The sequence below is a fragment of the Ciconia boyciana genome, chromosome 14 (assembly GCF_034638445.1).
Source record: "Ciconia boyciana chromosome 14, ASM3463844v1, whole genome shotgun sequence".
Lineage (NCBI taxonomy): Eukaryota > Metazoa > Chordata > Aves > Ciconiiformes > Ciconiidae > Ciconia > Ciconia boyciana.
In genome coordinates this window covers 11,283,900-11,300,968 of record NC_132947.1, presented here as the reverse complement: position 1 = coordinate 11,300,968, position 17,069 = coordinate 11,283,900, and the positions used below count along the sequence as shown (strand labels likewise).

The window sequence follows — 17,069 nt, the reverse complement described above, 5'->3', positions numbered from 1 at the left end:
TTTAAAAGGTCTAGCAGGTGTCTGGCCTGCCTTGCAACCTTCGTGGAAAGAAGCAGCAGTGGCTCTTTAAAGGTATTCAGTGATTTTCGGAGAGCACAGATTAATTCCTGCCTAATGGGCGTTAATGTAGCCTGTACCAGGGTAGAGCCCAGGAGCCCTAGCTGTGTACCGGAGCCCCGGGGTGCCTGGCCAAACCGCACAGCTGTCCTGCACCAAAGTAGGCACAGTTGGGGGTCATTTCCAGAATTAGCAAGGTGTGTCGCACCTGCAAACTGGCTGGGTTTCTGCTGCTTGGAGAGTGCTAGGGCTTCTGTAGCTGCTGCTCTCCGGTCGTTACGAGCATCACCCAGAGGTTTGCACGCAAACGCCTGTGGGCAGCTGACACATTTCTAGACACAGCAACCTGGACATGTGGGCCTGTGCTTTTTATGACACTTGGCTTTGTCACGCTCCATCTCTGGCAATCCGGGAGCCTGGAGATAATTTCCTACACAGGGGATTAGCTGCCAGTGCTGGGGGGTAAAACCAGCCCGGTTATGGCATCGTCGGGGCAAGTTGTGGAGAGGATGGAGGAGTGGGCTCTGCAAGCTTGGTCTTGGGGCTGTGAGAGGGCTCTGGGTGTGAACGTGGCTCTTCCACACATTGTTCCCATCTCCGCTCATGCTGAAGCTGGTGAGGTTGCACCAGGTGTGGAGGGAAACAAGGGAGGGTTTGGGAAAGTCTGGTTCAAGTGGGGAAACTGAAGCATGCTTTGCCCAAGAGCACTGAGAGGGAGCGGGGCCAAACTGGTACCCGGCTGCACGAACATAGTGAAAGGAGCAATTTTCTGAGGGTTGGGAGGTGAAAATGAATCCTTTGGTGTTGCAATGTCCTGCTCCCGAGGGTGCACAGGAGGGTGATGGGGGGGGGGGGGGGCGTGAGGCTGGGAAGCGCTATGCCCTGCCCTACCTTCTGCCTGCCTTCTCCCTTGTAGGCAGCAGCCCCCAAAACCATCTTCCCTCCCCAGCCCAGGGCTTCCCAAGTGCTGCCGGAGACCCCGCGCTGGCCTCAGGGACGCCCACAGGGAAAGGCTCTTGCTTGGCCTCTGCTTTGGGGCTGCAAAGTCAGGGCGGTGGCCTGTGCTGCTGCAAACTCGGAGCAACTGGGGCTTTGAACAAAGCCCCATCTCGTGGTGCTGTCCTGCCCGCTGCGCTGCAGCCTCCCCTCCCACCCGCTCTGCGCAGGAGAGCCCTCACTGCCCAAGAAGCATCTTTTGGGGCTCCTTCCACTGGAAAGGGACACCTTTGGCTTTAGGAAAGGACAGGAGCAGCTTGACCAAGCAGAAGCGGTTCTCTCCTGTGGATCGCTGTCCAGAAAGCCCCATCTAGTGGTATATCTTGTGATGAATTAATGCTGCGCCTTTGGGAATAAAAAATGACAAGTTGCTTCATCCCTCTGGGTCCTGCAGGTACGCGGCGCCTCTGGAGGTGCTTATTTATTTAGCTGGGTTTTGGCTTGCTAAACTGAGCAAGGCTCGAGGGGCAGGACCGGTGCCAGTCCCCTTTAGGGGTGTCCTGACCTTGTGTGACCTTGAGATCATCCCCAGCTCTTGTCCACAGCCTTCCTGCCTGCGAAAGGGGACGATGCCGGGCTGCTCCGTGGGATGCTGCGTGGCCGGACCCGGTGGCATCAGCGGAGCACTGGCAGAAGGTGCCATCGGGGCAGGACTGCAGGTGCTGGCAGTTTGGGAACACACAACCCGGGGTGCTTCGTCTCAGAGCTGATGCAAATGTTACAGAGGGGAGAGAGCAGGCGGGAGTCGGTCACGGGACTTTGCAGGCACAGAAGCACCCTCCCTGTTTTAGATAGAGTGGGTGGAAATCAGGCTGTAGGATCAGGTCCATTGATTATTTTTTTAAATTTTTTTTTTTCCTGGTGGCCTGATTCAGCATCTGCCAATGTGAAGCTTAGCTAGGACTCACTACGTCTGGCTTCTGTAAGGCAAGAAATAAATTTCATTGATCCAGGGTGCCCTTCTGCATCCCACTTTGGTTGAACTAGTCCTGAAACTAGACAGGCAAGTAACTTGTAAAGTGCTGGGGGGAAGTCACTGAAAAAAACCCCCAGCCTGGATCTGCTGAGATAGGAAATAGAGAGGTGGGATCCAATCCGAGGAAAGTCCTGGGAGCGCTGCAAGCCCACCAGTGCTTTCTCAGAAAACTGTAGACCTATTCTTCTGTAGATTGACTGGGGACACATCCTAGAGCACCTGTGGACAGAAAAAATTCCCCAGGCTTGTTGGGGCAGGTACAGCGGCAGGCTGGGAACAGTAAGGCTGGCTGGGCTGTGCTCAGCACTGCTTGTACTGGGCCACACCTGAGGCCAAGGGCTGATGCTCATCAATCAAGCTAATCGTGCTGTGCAGGCATACCCAGAGAAGATGCCGTTCACTAGTAATGCTTGAGGTTTCAGGCAAGCAGAAAGCAGGAGTCACTCAGCAGAGTGAAGTGGGTGAGCTGAACTGGGAAGGCTTTGGAGGAAACAGTGAGTTTGGGCTGGGGTCCTCTCTTAGAGCTCGTCATTTCACCCAAAGGAGATGGTTTGCGCAATGCGAGTCAGCAGCAGTGTTTCGGTATGTTTGCTACAAGCCTGATTGATTGTTGCAATCAAGAACCCAAACTATCCGCCCTCCCTCTGCCGCAGGCAGCACTGGACACGCTTAAACACGAGCACAAACGGTAATTCAGGCAGAAGACGAAACTGCTGAGTTTTTGTCTCTTCTTTCCCCTTTCCTTCCCCCTCACTACCAGTTACTTCTGTCCTGCACAGGACACTGTGGAAATGTGCCCAGAGAACCTGCTCCCAGACTCTTCCCTCCTGTCTGGCCTTTGGCAACTCGAATTCACTTCTCAGCCCTAAACTTCAGGGCATATCTTGCACTAGTTTAACCTCCATGATTTCCCTAACTCCCCTGCTCTCCCCAGATACAAGCAGGCCTGCTGCACGCTGTCCTGCTCCACAGCTGAAAATGGCCTTGTGCCCTTCCAACATCATCAGTCACTGCTAGTTTTATGTAGCACCAGCTTGAAGGTCTAGACACTTCCAGGGGTTTGTGCACGCTTTATTAAAGAGAAGCGGGACTGTGCTCCACAGCAGAAGCAGCTGCACCGAGGTGACCTTGAGCCAGGCTGCCACACCACATTTCTGGGGAAAAGAGCCTCACTGTGCCCCTTTGTAGGGCTCCAGCTGCAGCGGGGAGTGGGGACAACTAATACCAGTTCTAAATAACTGTGTGTGTGCAGGTTAAAGATCCGTACCCCAGCTTCATACACACAGACTCCAGGTCAACGCTCGCCAAGAGGCAAGGTAATTGTTGAAGAGCCTAAAAGGGAGAAATACTGCATCTAGCAACAATACCTTCAAACGATTTTAAAGGGGGCACAAAACCAAAACATGAACAGAAACGTGAGCACACACCCTCTGCTGAAGCAGAAACAGCCTCTGAAAAACAGCAGCAGCAAAGATAACTCATACTAAGTATTTACGGTTAAAAGCAAAGTACATATTATACCAGATTTACTGTAGGGAGAAAGAAGAGAAAGTGAAGAAAAGCAAAACAGCCCGTGTGGGTATGCAGGACAGTGCTGGAAGAGGCAGGTGAAGAGAAGGGGACAGTAAAGTACTAACCCGAGAAAATTTAGAAATCAGTTAATTTGATTTGAGAGTACGAGCCAGTATCGCATGCTAAGTAACTGCATGACACTTAAGAGCAAAATAACAGTTTTAGTTGTATTCTTATGTTAACTTATTTGGATTTATTTGAACTTTAAATCTGAACTTCCTGAATTCGTAGTATAAATTTTAGGGATGATTAGAATAAAATCTACAGACAGCAATTATCATCTAGAATGTCAGAGACTTCTCTAGCACAGAATACAAGGCCAACTGTCTACATCTGCTGTAATCTATTCTTATACAACTGCTTGTGACTCCTTGGCTTGCTGACCACTAATTTTTAAGTGTGCAAGTAAACATCGCAGTATTTTACTCAAACACGGTTGTTTAGCATGTGCGTACAGCTGATGCTGAAAGCAGACTTTTGGGGTTTTTTTTAAAAAAAAAGGTCTTGAGGGGAGATGAGTAAGTCAAATTACTCAGTCTTGAATTTGCTGGGTTTTTACAAACATTTATTAATGCAAGTCTCAGCAACAGAATTTTTTATTTCAATATTTTCAACCAGAAGGAATGTTATAGCTCTACACCACAAAGCCTGTATGACACACTTCTTGTTTACCCTATTTCCACACTGCTTTGTGTATCAAACATACTCAGAAACAATCTGTATAGACGGCTCCCCCATCTCCACTTCTGAGACAGCACGGCCCAAAAAAACTGTTAGCCTGCTTCACTCCCCCCTAAATTATTCCATCTGTAAAGCACAAATAACAAAATATATTTTTCCTTCTAAGAACTTCACTTATCTGCAGAAAAATAGAACTGCTTAAGAGTGAGCTAGTTAGATTATGAAAGGGTCCAAGCACACACCCACACATTCTGGGCCTCCCAACTAATTTGTGAGGAGGAAGCATTCACAATTTGATCCAACTAAAAAGGAGCCACACAGTGTTCAAGGAAAGGAGATCCATCCTATCCAAAATACTGAATGCCTTCTCATTCTTCTCTCTAGAGCAGGATGAGGAAGATGGAGCTGTAGCTATGAAACATTTCTCTAAGTACTGGGACACATTAAGAATGAACCTTCCAAACACTGCAAAATTTCAGAACAAAACCTAAAAGGCTTTTTTTTTTTTTTTCCCAAAACATAGTGAAAACAGCATACAGAGCTTGAATATCCACAGCACAAACCAAAAAACAAAGGCAAGTTCATTTGATCTACAGTGCTTTTGTTAAGGTATTCAGAGACTTTAGTGCATTCTTTTTAGAACTAAGCTCGGAAACTATATTCCATTTTTCATTTTATTAGAAAACTAAACTGTATGAGGCAAAGAAACATTTGATCAAACACACAACAGTGAAAACATGGCACTGACAAGGCATTTAACCCAACCATTATCACAAACTCTGATTCAGGATTCTCTATTGCTTTCAGTCAAGTATACATCATTTCTGCCATGTGAGACATTTTCTTGGGAATATATAAGTAGTATTCCATGTATCCCGAAAGATCTTCAATAGTCACGTCATCCACAAAGGCTCGAGCTTGCTCAGAACAAGATCTAGGAGAACTTGATGAGGCTGTCCCACAAGGGGATCTATTTTGAAGAGACTGGGCATGGACTCCTAGGACTGCCTTTTCACATTCTGACAGGACGCTCCGTAAGCCAGAGAAAGAGTACACTTCCATGGTTCGCCACTGTTTGCACTGGCATTTCTTGTCCGTACAAGGGCACTGCTTGCCGTTGCTAAGCATGGATAAGGACTGGAAATCTGAGGTTTGGCTAGAATGCAAGCTAGTTTCAAAGGATGAGGAGAGAGTAGGGTAATTCTCTCTTGACTTGTCCAAAGGCTCTTCGGCGGTGAAAGCTTCCAAAGGTTCAGTTCTGTCATCACTGGCCTCAAAGTGAGAATCGTGCCTGTCCTTCGTACCGTGTTCTGCTGTAACAAAAATGTCTGAACTGATATTACCCTTTGACGTGTCTGCCTGTGTTTTGTGTTTCAGCTGGTTGTTGGCTTTCATATTGCAATACGTAAACTTGGGAGGATGCAGGACGGGAGACTTGGAGCGTCTGCGACGTGGGACTCTGGCCGATCCTCTGGAAGGCTTTCTCACACACCTGCAGGGTTGTAACAGGTGAGCAACTTGGTAACTCCAGAATCTACACCGTAGCTCAATAAGCTCTAAAATGTGGCTAAAAACGTTTTAGAAGATGTTGGGGTTTTTTCCTGATTAGAAAAATCAGGTGACTGGTCACTTACAATCTCTAACAGGAACAGTGGAGGAGTCTGAAGAAACTGGGGCTCCTCCAAAGGAAAGACACATACAAACAGCCCTTATTTAAAGGTACTTCCCCTCCAAATCTTTTGTGTTAAGCAAATGATACTTTGTCATCCCAAACTGAACCATAGTGGAGAACCCGATATCAGTTGGAGCTGCTGGCAGAATTGCACTGAATATCCAGGTACTTCAATACAGAAATAAAATAACCCAAGAAAAATGTGAGAGGAGGTTGCAAAGGTAGAAAAGGACTTGAAGAAAAGGACTTCTGAGGAAATCAGTGGAAAATAAAGTTTTAGGTACCCTCTCTAAGAGAGGAGGCAATATTGGTTTTAAAGTCTTTGATGAAAGCCCCTTAAAAACCATCATATCAAACAGTTATGCTAAAGTTTTGTAATAGAAAGGAGAGAAAAGATACGTTGAAGCAACTATTAACAATGGCTTTCACTGGAAACAGTATGCAAGTGTGAAATGTCTCAAACCAGAAACATATGCACGGTGCAGTGAATGGTGTGTTTTACCCATGCCATGCTTCCTTAGAGCAGACAGTCTGTTGCTTGGCTCCATCCATGGCTGCTCTTGTCGGTGTCCTGAGAATCATCCCGTCGCCCACAGACAGAGCTGCAATACATCTGAGTAAAAAGGAAAACGCCACGTTACAGTACTGCCTGCACATACTGCTTCAGAGGTCTAGATTCAGCCTGCTCGCTTTAGATGCTTAGCTAAGACGTTTAAGTTTGCAGCCTTGACTTCCTCTATAGTCAGCAGTTAGAAACAGGTTATTACAGAGATTTGTCTAACCGCTCTTACTATATTGACCTCAGCCAAGTGTCTAAAGATAGGTGAGATGAAATGAAAGGAGGCCAAAATGCCCAGAGGCTGATGTCATGCCCTATTTGTACCAAAATGACACATTAAAGGAATGCAAACTCAGGTTCCAAATGTTCTTGTCAGACAATAGTTGTTAAAGATAGACTCCTACTCATCCAAAATGCAAAGTCAGGAACCCACAGCAGCAGGCTGAGGAGTAGTCAGCGGAGAAGTGGATGAGGTACAACAGACAAGGACAGATTACTAATTTATTTCTCATTTAATTTCTCATTAAATTTCCCAGATAAACATGGAATGAAAAAAACATCTGGCCCTGGAGGTCCAGACAACAAACATAAATGCCTCAGCGTGTGAATCTGTATTTATGATGGCTGTATGTGTGATTTGGAACACAGGACAGGAAATTGTTAAAACATGAGGCTGAAATTCTAGCAGAAGAGCCCAAGTACTCTGCCCAAAGTTGATCTTAAGGGATTAGTCACAAGAATTGAGCTGTTCAAAACACATGCCTGCAAAACAAGATATTTTTATGCCTAAGAAGATATCATCAGGAATCAATGAGGATTCCACGTAGTCTGTCACTGGTAATACATCAAAAGTGGTAGGATTAATAAGCATAGTTCCTTGTTAGAGAACAGCTATTTTTTTCCACGTTTAACAGAAGACCTCCTGAAGTAGAGGAAATGAGTAGCACAGCAAAATATATTTTAACATGCAGAGGAAGTAATGAGTTTCCAGTACTGATGGCTATGGAGATGAATTCACAAGGTAACGCTAATTGTCAACACAAAGCTTTCTCTTGTGTCTGTGAATTCCCAAAAGACTTAAAGTGAACTACCTCACAAAGTGTTAAGACTACATAATTTTAATAACTCCTGCTTTTAAGGAGGACGCTTATACTGCATATTATCAGTATACCCAGTGTGTTATGGAATAAGTTTTTAGTATAAGAATGTCTGCAGACATTTTACTCTACAAAACCCCCTGAAAGCAGAAACGATCAGTGCTCATATTTAGCCTGACGATTTCCAGTGAGACCGGGCTCTGCAGCACACTACGAAGTGATGGTCCTGTCCTTCAGACGCTTTCTAAGCAAATCTTCATGCACTGTAGTAAAGGCTGAGAACGTGGCTGAAGACACCAGCGTTTACATGAATGGGCAAACAAGTTCTGTATCACACGAGGTGACTATGGCTACTGCAACAGCCAAGAGAGGGTTCACCACTTTGGGCGAATCATTTCATGTTTTCATACAGTCACTGTAATTTCAGTTGGATACTGCATCAAAATTAGTCAGTAAAAAAGTACTGCTTTGCCTATTAGACAGTTATAATGACCGCATTTCATCTGAAGCGATGCAGTTGTCTCCTCTTGGAGAGTAAGGAACCTTTCACCAAATGACATTTGTTTTGAGATTCAAACTAATAGAAAACAAATACAAATATGTAATAAGAAACTGACAAATTACACGGTCCTCTTTGTTGCTCACTTACCCTGCTGCATCCACTCTCAGCTTTTTGAAAGCTGTTTGCAGACTCTCTTCCTCTTCATCTTTAGCTTCCAAGTCCATTGATGGGCTCTCAGTGTGTAACCAACTGTGCCATATAGAACAAACTGAAATACAGAAATTAGGGTTTGATGTTGAGGTCTGAACACACACGATCTCTACAAAACCGAACGGACACACGTAATGAATGCTCGTTCTTCTGCAGGCAATCCCACCGCCTCCTGGCCAGACCTGCCCAGTACTTTTCGCTGTGAACCCGAACTCTGCGTTTCTCACAACAGGCACAGCCTGTGTCAAAACCAACGAAGCGTCTTTTTTTCACCGGCTGAACAGACGATGTACATTCCGTCAACTAGCCTAACTTCAGCTCGAGGTGCGAGCACGACACGGCCGGAGGAGCCAGGGACGGCTGGTCCCTGCGGCGCAGCCCCGCTGACAGCCGCACAGCACGCCAGCCGGGGCAGGAACCGCCGCAGACCCGAGGCAGGGCTCTCCCAGGGCCTCGGCTCTCCCAGGGCCGCGGCTTCGCGCTCCCCGCGCCCCGCCACGGCTCCGCCAGCTCCCCCGGGGCCTCTCCTCACCGGCTCGGCGGGAAGGCCCGCGGAGGCCCCTCTCCCCCGCCGCGCCGCCCGGCCGCCCGGCCCCCCGCGCCCCTTCCTCCCCCCCCGCCGCCCGGGGCCAGGCCGGCAGAGCGGCTCTCCGGCGGAGCGGCTCTCCGGCGGGCGGGGGCCCGGCCCCGCGGCCGTCTCTCACCGCCGCCGTCACTCGCCGCCGCCGCCGCCCAGCCTCGCGCTCGGGGGTGGGGGGGCGCGGAGCACAACAGGAAGTGAGGTCACCGCCCCGCCGTGAGGCGCATGCGCGGGCGCGCCGCCCGCCGCGCCTCGGCTCCCCCGCCCTGCCGAGGGCGCGTGCGCGAGCGGCGCCGGCCCCGCCCCTGCCCGGCCGCCGTCGCTTCCGGTGGAGGGGGCGGGTCTCATCCCGGCGGCGCGGCCCGGCGGGAGGCGGCGGGGGCCGGGCCGGGCCCGCGGGCGAGCGCGGTGAGTGTGGGCGGCGGGGCGCCTTCCCCCGGGGCCCCTCCTCTCTCCGCCGGCGGCTAGTGCCGGTGGGGCCGTCGCGCCCCCGCGGCGGGGCCCTCCCTCGCGGGTCTCCGGAGCCGCCTCGCCGAGGGTAGAGGGCTCCGGGGAAGCCCCGGCGGGGCGCGGGGGTTGTGCTGAGTCACCCCCGCCGCCGGCCGGGCCTGACCCCGCCGAGGGTCGGGGCCGAGCGCCGGTGCCGGCGCTCGCCTGGAGCTGCGGGACGGGGGCGTCCGCTGGGCCCCGCCTCAGGGGCGCGGGGTAAGAAGCAGGTGCCGCTGCGCCCGGGGGCTCCCTGGGGCTGCGGGCGGGCAAGCTCGGGGGGCGCGAACGCCTGCGGAGCTCCCGGAGGGCGGTCCCGGGCGGCAGCCGTCTGTGGGCGGCCAGGGAACGGCCGCTGCCGCTTGTCGCTCGGGCCGTGTGCCGCGGCGCGGCAGGCCGTGTCCCTCTGCCCTGCCTCTCCTGCTGCTGAAGGCCTTGGCCGAGGCCGTCTTGGAGCTTTTAATCCTTTTCCGTGCGCTTCTTTAAAACCCAACGGATGCGTTTGTGCACTGTACCGTCGTAACTTCGTGAGCAGGGGTGGATGGCCTGCAGGGCCCCAAGCTCGGTTAATGGTCCTGTGTTGCTGGGAAATAGCTGAAAATAAAATGGGAAAGGATGGATGTGTATTTTCCTAGGAGGGGAAGAACACAAGTTTCCGTGTGTTTTTTTGACGCAACGTTGAACTTTGGTTGTTTTTCACAGCAATTCATTTTTTCTCGATATCAGTGCTAGTTGCCTGGCGTGTCTAAAGTGCTTAAGCTGATACTTAGTTATGGCAGAGTGAGTGGGGTTTTATCTGAATAAATTCTGCATCGTTTTGGGGGTTTACTGTGTCAGTGATGAAGGGCAGCATGATAAAATATTTAGTCTAAAACTGGTAGTACGTTTTGAATAATGTACAGTGATTTAAAAACTTTTTACTCTCATCTTCTTGCTAAGGTTATATAATACAGGGGTTTGGTATTAAAAAAAAAAAGCTTGGAGGCTGAATTTTTTATTTTAGAAATCTTCTTTTTGGGTCAAGGAAAAATCTTACTGAAGTAGAGACCATCTGTTTCACCAGAGCAGTAGTATGTAACTAAGAGAGTATATAAAATAATAACTTGCTCAGATGAGCATCATGTTGTCCATCTCTGTGTTAGCTTCCTCCTCTCGTGTTTACTTGCTGTCTGACTCACTGGACACCGTGTGCCTTGAAGTTGTTTTGGTACACTGTCCTTCTGCGTGTGTCATAATAGCTGTCTGCAATACAGGGTGTCCAGATGAAATCACAGCAGAGCGAGCAGCCGGAACAACAGCGGGGAGAGCTGCCACCTCCAACTGGAATGAGGTTGTGAGGGAACAGAAATTACCACTCTGTATCTGCATAAGTAACTGAGCTGCAGAGGTTCAGATTACTCCTCTCTCTTCACCGAGACCTTTTCTTTTCCTTGCTACAAAAAAGCTGGTGCTTAGTTGGTAAAAGTAGTTCTAATGTAGGCATTATTGCGGTATTATTAGGTAGAGTTAGTGCTCCATATAAGCATGTCCTCATTACAGGAGCTGTTGTCATTTGCTGGGTTTGGATAGTTACCTTTGTAATGGATTCTTAGAGCTTCAGGAAGATACAGAATCATAGAACGGTTGAGGTTTAGCAGACATCCCTGGAGGTCCAACCCCCCTGCTCAAGGACGGCTACCCCAAGCTGGTTGCGCAGGACTATGTCCAGGTAGCTTTTGAATATCTCCGCAGAGGGAGACTCCACAGCCTCCCTGGGCAGCCTGTGCCGGTGCTCAGTCACCCTCACAGTAAAGAAGTGTTTCCTTATGCTCAGACAGCACCTCCTGCATTTCAGTGTGTGCCTCTGGTCCTGTCACTGGGCACCACTGAGAAGAGCCTGGCTCTGTCCTCTTTGTACCCACCCTTCAGGTATTTATGTACATTGATGAGATCCCTCACGAGCCTTTTCTTCTGTTGGCTGAACAGTCCCAGCTCTCTTGGCCTTTCCTCATAGGAGAGATGCTCCAGTCCCTTCATCATCTTAGTGACCCTTCACTGGACTCTCTCCAGCATGTCCCTCTTGTAGTGGGGAGCCCAGCGCTGGACACAGCATTCCAGCTGTGGCCTCACCAGTGCTGAATAGAGGGAAAGATCAGCTCCCTTGACCTGCAGCCCAGGATACCATTAGTCCCTTTGCCACAAGGGCACGTTGCTGGCTCACGTCCATCCTGGTGTCTACCAGGACCCCTAGGGCCTTTTCTGCAAAGCTCTACTGGGACATGGGCTTGTTCCTCCCCAGGGGCAGGGCTTTGCACTCCTCCTTGTTGAAGTTCATGAGGTTTCTGTCGGCCCCTTTCTCCAGCCTGTCGAGGTCCCTCTGGTGCATTGGCCACTCATCACAGTTTGGTGTCATCAGCAAACTTGTTGAAGGTATGCTCTGCCACATCACCCAGATCATTAATAAAGATGTTAAATAGGACTGGACACAGTATTGTGCCCCCGGGTACACCCACTAGTTACTGACCTCCAGGGAGACTTTGTGCCACTGATCACCACCCTCTGGGCCCAGCCATTCAGCCACTCTTCAGTCCACCTCACTGACTGATCATCCAGCCTGTGCCTCATCACCTTTTCCGAGGGTCTTGTGGGAGACAGTGTCAAAAGCCTTACTGAAGTCCAGGTAGAAAATATCCACTGCTTTTCCCTTGTCTCCCAAACCAGTCTCATTGTAGAACGTTAAGTATGACAACCTTGTAATTTAAAAAAAAGACTGAGAAGATGATCTCATCACAACCCATACAGCATGGCCAAAGGCTGTCGCAGTAATGGCGCCCACACCAAATGGCTCTGTTTTTCCAGAAGTAGTCAAGTCAAAAGCTTTAAATGAAGCAGGCTAATCAGCCAGGTAAACTTCAACAAACACTGAGCTTGAGGTGGTCTGGTGTAGAACTGAGACTTGCTACTGTCAGTGGTTTCTACTCAGCAAAAGCAAAGCCCAAGGAAGCAAACGGTTGTTATTTTTTTAGCGGAAGCATGGCTGGTGTAGGATGCGCATGTGATTGCAGAACTGTAAGGCACTGAAGAGTATCGAATTTAGAAAGATTTGAGATTCCTTTGTAGCTAGATTAAATGATGGCCAGGGTAGATTTAAAAAAAAAAAAAACCCAGCCAGTTTTTATCAATTCCTTTTTTTATTTAAAACAAGGCTTACTGTTTGCTGTTTGTACTTGTATTTGCATTTGTACTTGTTCAAGAGCTGATATCGGAAAATTTTAATAGCTGTTTGCAATCAAAATAGCATGTTCTGATAGGATTGTGTAACTCTTGCTGGGATCTAGACATAAGATCAAAAAATTTTGTTTAGCTTAAAACTTTATCTTGTTTTAAGAAAAATCTGTTGGTTTTGGATTTTTAAGTATATATGTAACATCAAGTCCCAAAGTTGGAAATAGCAGTTGTAGGAAGTCGACTGTTTCTAATGGTGGTGTTCCTTCTTGCCTTTCCCCTCTTCTGGAATTATTCTGGTAACACTGTAAGACAAATAGAAGAGTCTGTCTAGACTGTAATGGATATGCAAGATGCTATTGACACCAAATTTTACTTTAAGTTGCTAATTCACCTGTGCAGTTGTACAAGAGACTGTTTGTTCCATTCTTGGGTATCATAAAGCTTGTTCTGAATCAACTTTCAAAAATGTTCTACTAGAATGACCTCAGCTTTGTGTGCTCAGTGTGCTATTTTGAGTTTATTTTCATGTATTATGATGCTGCTGGGCAACTAACATTTTTAACAAGGCATTGGTCCTTATTTTCATATGTCTTTTTCCTGCTTGTAGCAGTACCTGGTAACTCTGTCACCTTCTGGTCATCCCAATAATGAAAACAGAAGCTAAGGATGGAGAAGAGGAAAGCCTGCAGACAGCATTCAAAAAGCTAAGAGTTGACACAGCTGGGTAAGTAATACCACAGGGAGGTACAGAGTTAACATATTATGAATGGACTCGAAGGGAACACCCTTGCTGTTAAATTTGAAGGAATGAGGTCATTGCAAAAGGTTAGGCACTGAAAGCCTTCGTTCTAGTTAAACAAACTGAAATAAATTCACTAGCTCTAGACTGCGCTTCTCAAGAAATTGTGATTTGTTTGATGGCTGTTAGCTCCCAACAGGCTTGAAACAAACCTAACAATAGTCAGCAGCTGACAAGGTGCTTGAAATGAATTTTGGCTTGAATCTGGCTGCCAGAGGTTACGTCCATAGCGCTAGAACTCTACTATTGACGTTAGCATATTGTCATGGCTCTGAAGGCCTGTCATGAGAATAAACTCCCATCTTTTCCCAGGGGAGAAACATTCTTTCCATGTCAGTAAAGGAGAGCATTAGATTCAGTGCATGATTCCCACACAAACTATTTTCATTGCTGTCTGTTACAAATGTCCTATTTATAACCAAAATCACTAAATGAGAAAGAATGCTTTTTGTCTTGTCTTGGTGTGTAGGAGATCCGACACGTGGCACTTACCTTCCCTGTCCCAGGTAGCAGAACACAAGCAGCACGTGTCTTCTGTTGGTGATGATAATTTTTATCTGAAATTAAAAAAAAAAAAAGGCTTCTATAGAATGCTTTTTCTGCTGCACCATTACATATTACTTGTGTAGTACTGTGTTTCAGTAAGCTATTGTCAGTGATGCAATTATGCGGGTGACTGAAATGAAAGTGTAGGTAAGGCAGTATGTAAATATCAAGGTAGTAACTAGAATTATCATAGAACTTAGATTGTGAGTAGATGGGCTTCTAAAGTTATCTTTCATTTAAGTAATTAAACTTGTTAGAAATGAATTGCCATGCAAATGCCTCTCATTTCTTCAGTATCTCTAGTCCCACCCCCAGTCAGGCATACTTAATTACTTTGGAGTTTTTACTGTTGGCCTTCAATTTTCTGCTCTGTGTTCATAGTCCTTTAAATGGAAAATAGCAGATGTTTGACTAATAGTTTGGACTCTATTAAATATCAGTTAACCCTATCCTAGATCAGTGTGTGGGGACTTATTTTCACTTCTCAGGGAATCCACCCTGCTTACAAACTAATTTAATACAGGATTTGGAAAACAATTTCCTTGTGAATTCTAGTGTAATATATGAAGTCACAACTTGGAAAAATTGTTCTTGGGACTATTAGAGCTCCTTGAAAATGGGAGTTTGGGATTAATTTATAGCACCAGAAAAATTAGTAAATTTTCTAATGTCCCTGGCTTGAATAGAAGTTGAAGATCTGACACAACTCTGTTGCTCAAGTGATTGAACTTGCAATAGTATGAAGAGTTTTAGCTTATGTTGTCCTAGACAGAGGCTTAAGTGTTCTTCGGTTGAACAAAGTCTATTTATGTCCAAAGAACATTTATTTTTAGGAAGAATGGCTCATTTGTCTCTGGAAAAAGAGACATGTTTCTTCAGTGATGGTGTTTTTCCCCTCCCCTCTCCTGGGAAACTGAAATTTAGCCATTGTGTGTGCTTTGTCATTGACACGTGGAGTTTGGATTTGCAGTCTAGTTGCTGAATGGCATCATGTTTGGTGACATAGTCCGTTACACAAACTTTTGAGATAGGAATGTGTAAACACTATCTTTCTGATTTGTGTCTTCTTTGTGGGCAGGTCTTTTAAGACATTCTGGGGCAATCTTTTCTGACAAAGAAGATTCATAAGATTTTCATATTCATAATGCTAACCAGTCTAGGCTGTTAACTTTTCATTCTCTCTTTCACAGATCTACTGCTTCTCTCTCTGTGGGTGAAGGGACAAGTCCAAGAGCACTAGTTAGAATAGCGGCAGATGAAACCAAACCTAAGAATGTGTGTTCTTCTAAGGAAACCTGGCATGGGTAAGAGAAGCTTGGGATTATCAGACTACTTCAAGTGATACTGCATTGAAAGGGAATTTTAAATAGACAAGGTTTCTAGTAACTATACCCCTAAACAAGGGACCCAAGTTTTCTTTATTAAAGGACTATTTAAAAAATACTCTACACCACCTTCTTCTGTTCATATGTGACTACTATTCTTATTTACAATTGTGTGAAGTGAAAGGAAATGCTGTTCGGCTATAGGTTGCTAAATATTATAGATGTTCCTTAGTATAAATGGGAACTGCTGTTTTTGAATCAGACAATCATGAATGCATCTCTTTCAATCATTGTTTGACATTGCAGAAACTGTCACTGTGCCTTGGGAACTAGATTAAAATAAAGAATTGGTTTCTGGAGTGTCTATGAAGAACTTCACGCTCATCTCCTACTGAAACAAAACCACCCTTTGCCCTTGATTCATTAGTTTTGTGCTGTCTTCTTGTACTTGGTCCTTCTCTTACAGGTTATTTTGTCATGTCTCACATGCTTTACTCATTTTCTAACCTTAAAAGCATGCATTTTTGGTTTCATTTCTTAGGTGTCCCTTTTATATTTATACAGCTGCTGCTTGACTAGACAAAGTCAAATTCCAAGATAGCAGAATACCCTGAGCAAATACTCTGAGCTTAAAGCTCTTGCATGCAATATAAATGCAGCGGAGATTTTGCCCCATGTTGTTTGTAATCCAGCAATGATTCTTTTAGTGAATCTTCACCCCCTTTTGTATCTTTCCCTGGTAGGTCTATGAAGAAGCCTTCAAGAGGAGTTGTGAGAACCCAGCGTCGCAGGCGTTCCAAGTCTCCAATTCTTCATCCTCCAAAGTTTATCCATTGCAGCACAAAATCACATTCCACGTGCAACCAGCTAGTGCACAAGAGCCAGATTGATGCCCAGGACGACAGCAGTGGGTTTGGGATGCCAGTCCCAAAGGAAGCTTGTGCACACGAACGATGCAGTATTGCTCCTGACGTTGGCCAGAAGGGAGCTGATGTTGAGTCTTTGGGAGCTTCTGTTACGCAGTCGGTGTCAGAGAACAGACAGAACTCTCCAGCTGCCATTTCTCTAGTATCCAAAGCAAGCCTAAAGACTACGGAGCTTTCTGACTTTCAATCTATGTCCAAGCTGAACACGAATAAGCCATGTGCATGTGCAGATAAAGCCTGTCAGTGTAAACGATGGCAAGATATGGAAGTGTACAAATTCTCTGGCTTGCAGAACACCCTCCCATTGGCACCTGATAGAACAGTTTCTGAGGATCACTGCCAGTCTTTGCCATCAAGAACTCCCTCAAGTTCTCCACGCTCTTGCTCTGAGCAAGCCAGGGCCTTTGTGGATGATGTGACTATTGAAGATCTTTCAGGATACATGGAATATTACTTGTATATTCCAAAGAAAATGTCTCACATGGCAGAAATGATGTACACCTGACAGCAATGAGCACTAAAAACAGAAGGGTGGGTGGTTTAAATCTGCCCTCCGTCACACTCGTGCGATGCAACCCACTCCCTGCTCACTGTGCTTACAATAAAAACACTTCTTTGCATCTTAGCTAATGTTCGTTATTTAAGCTGGACAAACAGTTTAGCTTAAGCATCATAGTTTAAGCTTGGAATAGATAATGAAATAAACACGGTAAATGTGTTTAGAGTGTACCTGCCTATACTTAAGTGACCTAACATTTGGGAAATTCTACTTTGTTTTCAGAGTCCTCCTGTTTCGGTTTGTTGGAAGCTAAAAGTCTCTAGATTGCTTGGTGATTAGAGCTCTTATTGTGAGAAACTTGGTGTAACTCAACTTCTTT

The 17,069-nt window shown here is 46.7% G+C and overlaps 2 protein-coding genes across 7 annotated transcripts; one reads left to right on the top strand and one right to left on the bottom strand.

Moving 5' to 3' along the window:
* Positions 1-4,181: 4,181 nt before the first annotated feature.
* LOC140659390 (oxidative stress-responsive serine-rich protein 1-like) lies at positions 4,182-9,157 on the bottom strand. 3 transcript variants are annotated; one of them, XM_072879014.1, is made up of 4 exons: positions 9,027-9,157; positions 8,260-8,380; positions 6,457-6,567; positions 4,182-5,774 (listed from the first exon to the last, which is right to left on the bottom strand). In XM_072879014.1, exons 2-4 carry the CDS (start codon positions 8,334-8,336, stop codon positions 5,090-5,092), a joined length of 873 nt encoding a protein of 290 aa, XP_072735115.1. In that variant the 5' UTR covers positions 8,337-8,380; positions 9,027-9,157; the 3' UTR covers positions 4,182-5,089. The 3 variants fall into 3 exon arrangements, with proteins under 3 accessions (XP_072735115.1, XP_072735116.1, XP_072735118.1); XM_072879015.1 differs by lacking the exon at positions 9,027-9,157 and adding an exon at positions 8,855-9,010; XM_072879017.1 differs by lacking the exon at positions 9,027-9,157 and adding an exon at positions 8,505-8,829.
* On the top strand, positions 9,155-16,904 carry OSER1 (oxidative stress responsive serine rich 1). Of its 4 annotated transcripts, none has more exons than XM_072879010.1 (4): positions 9,155-9,310; positions 13,203-13,319; positions 15,131-15,244; positions 16,009-16,903. In XM_072879010.1, exons 2-4 carry the CDS (start codon positions 13,243-13,245, stop codon positions 16,694-16,696), a joined length of 879 nt encoding a protein of 292 aa, XP_072735111.1. In that variant the 5' UTR covers positions 9,155-9,310; positions 13,203-13,242; the 3' UTR covers positions 16,697-16,903. The 4 variants fall into 4 exon arrangements, with proteins under 4 accessions (XP_072735111.1, XP_072735113.1, XP_072735112.1 ...); XM_072879012.1 differs by having other exon boundaries at positions 9,168-9,310; positions 13,206-13,319; positions 16,009-16,904; XM_072879011.1 differs by lacking the exon at positions 9,155-9,310 and adding an exon at positions 9,331-9,607 and having other exon boundaries at positions 16,009-16,904.
* The last annotated feature ends 165 nt before the right edge of the window (positions 16,905-17,069 follow it).

Bases quoted from the DNA above. Each gene is read 5' to 3' on its own strand.
- LOC140659390 (XM_072879014.1), bottom strand. From the start codon at position 8,336: ATGGACTTGGAAGCTAAAGATGAAGAGGAAGAGAGTCTGCAAACAGCT. The intron at 6,568-8,259 runs GTAAGTGAGCAA...CTTTTTACTCAG, and splicing joins CTGAGAGTGGATGCAGCAGG to ATGTATTGCAGCTCTGTCTG. The intron at 5,775-6,456 runs GTAAAACACACC...ACAACCCTGCAG, and splicing joins TCTAAGGAAGCATGGCATGG to GTGTGTGAGAAAGCCTTCCA.
- OSER1 (XM_072879012.1), top strand. From the start codon at position 13,243: ATGAAAACAGAAGCTAAGGATGGAGAAGAGGAAAGCCTGCAGACAGCA. The intron at 13,320-15,130 runs GTAAGTAATACC...TCTCTTTCACAG, and splicing joins CTAAGAGTTGACACAGCTGG to ATCTACTGCTTCTCTCTCTG. The intron at 15,245-16,008 runs GTAAGAGAAGCT...TTTCCCTGGTAG, and splicing joins TCTAAGGAAACCTGGCATGG to GTCTATGAAGAAGCCTTCAA.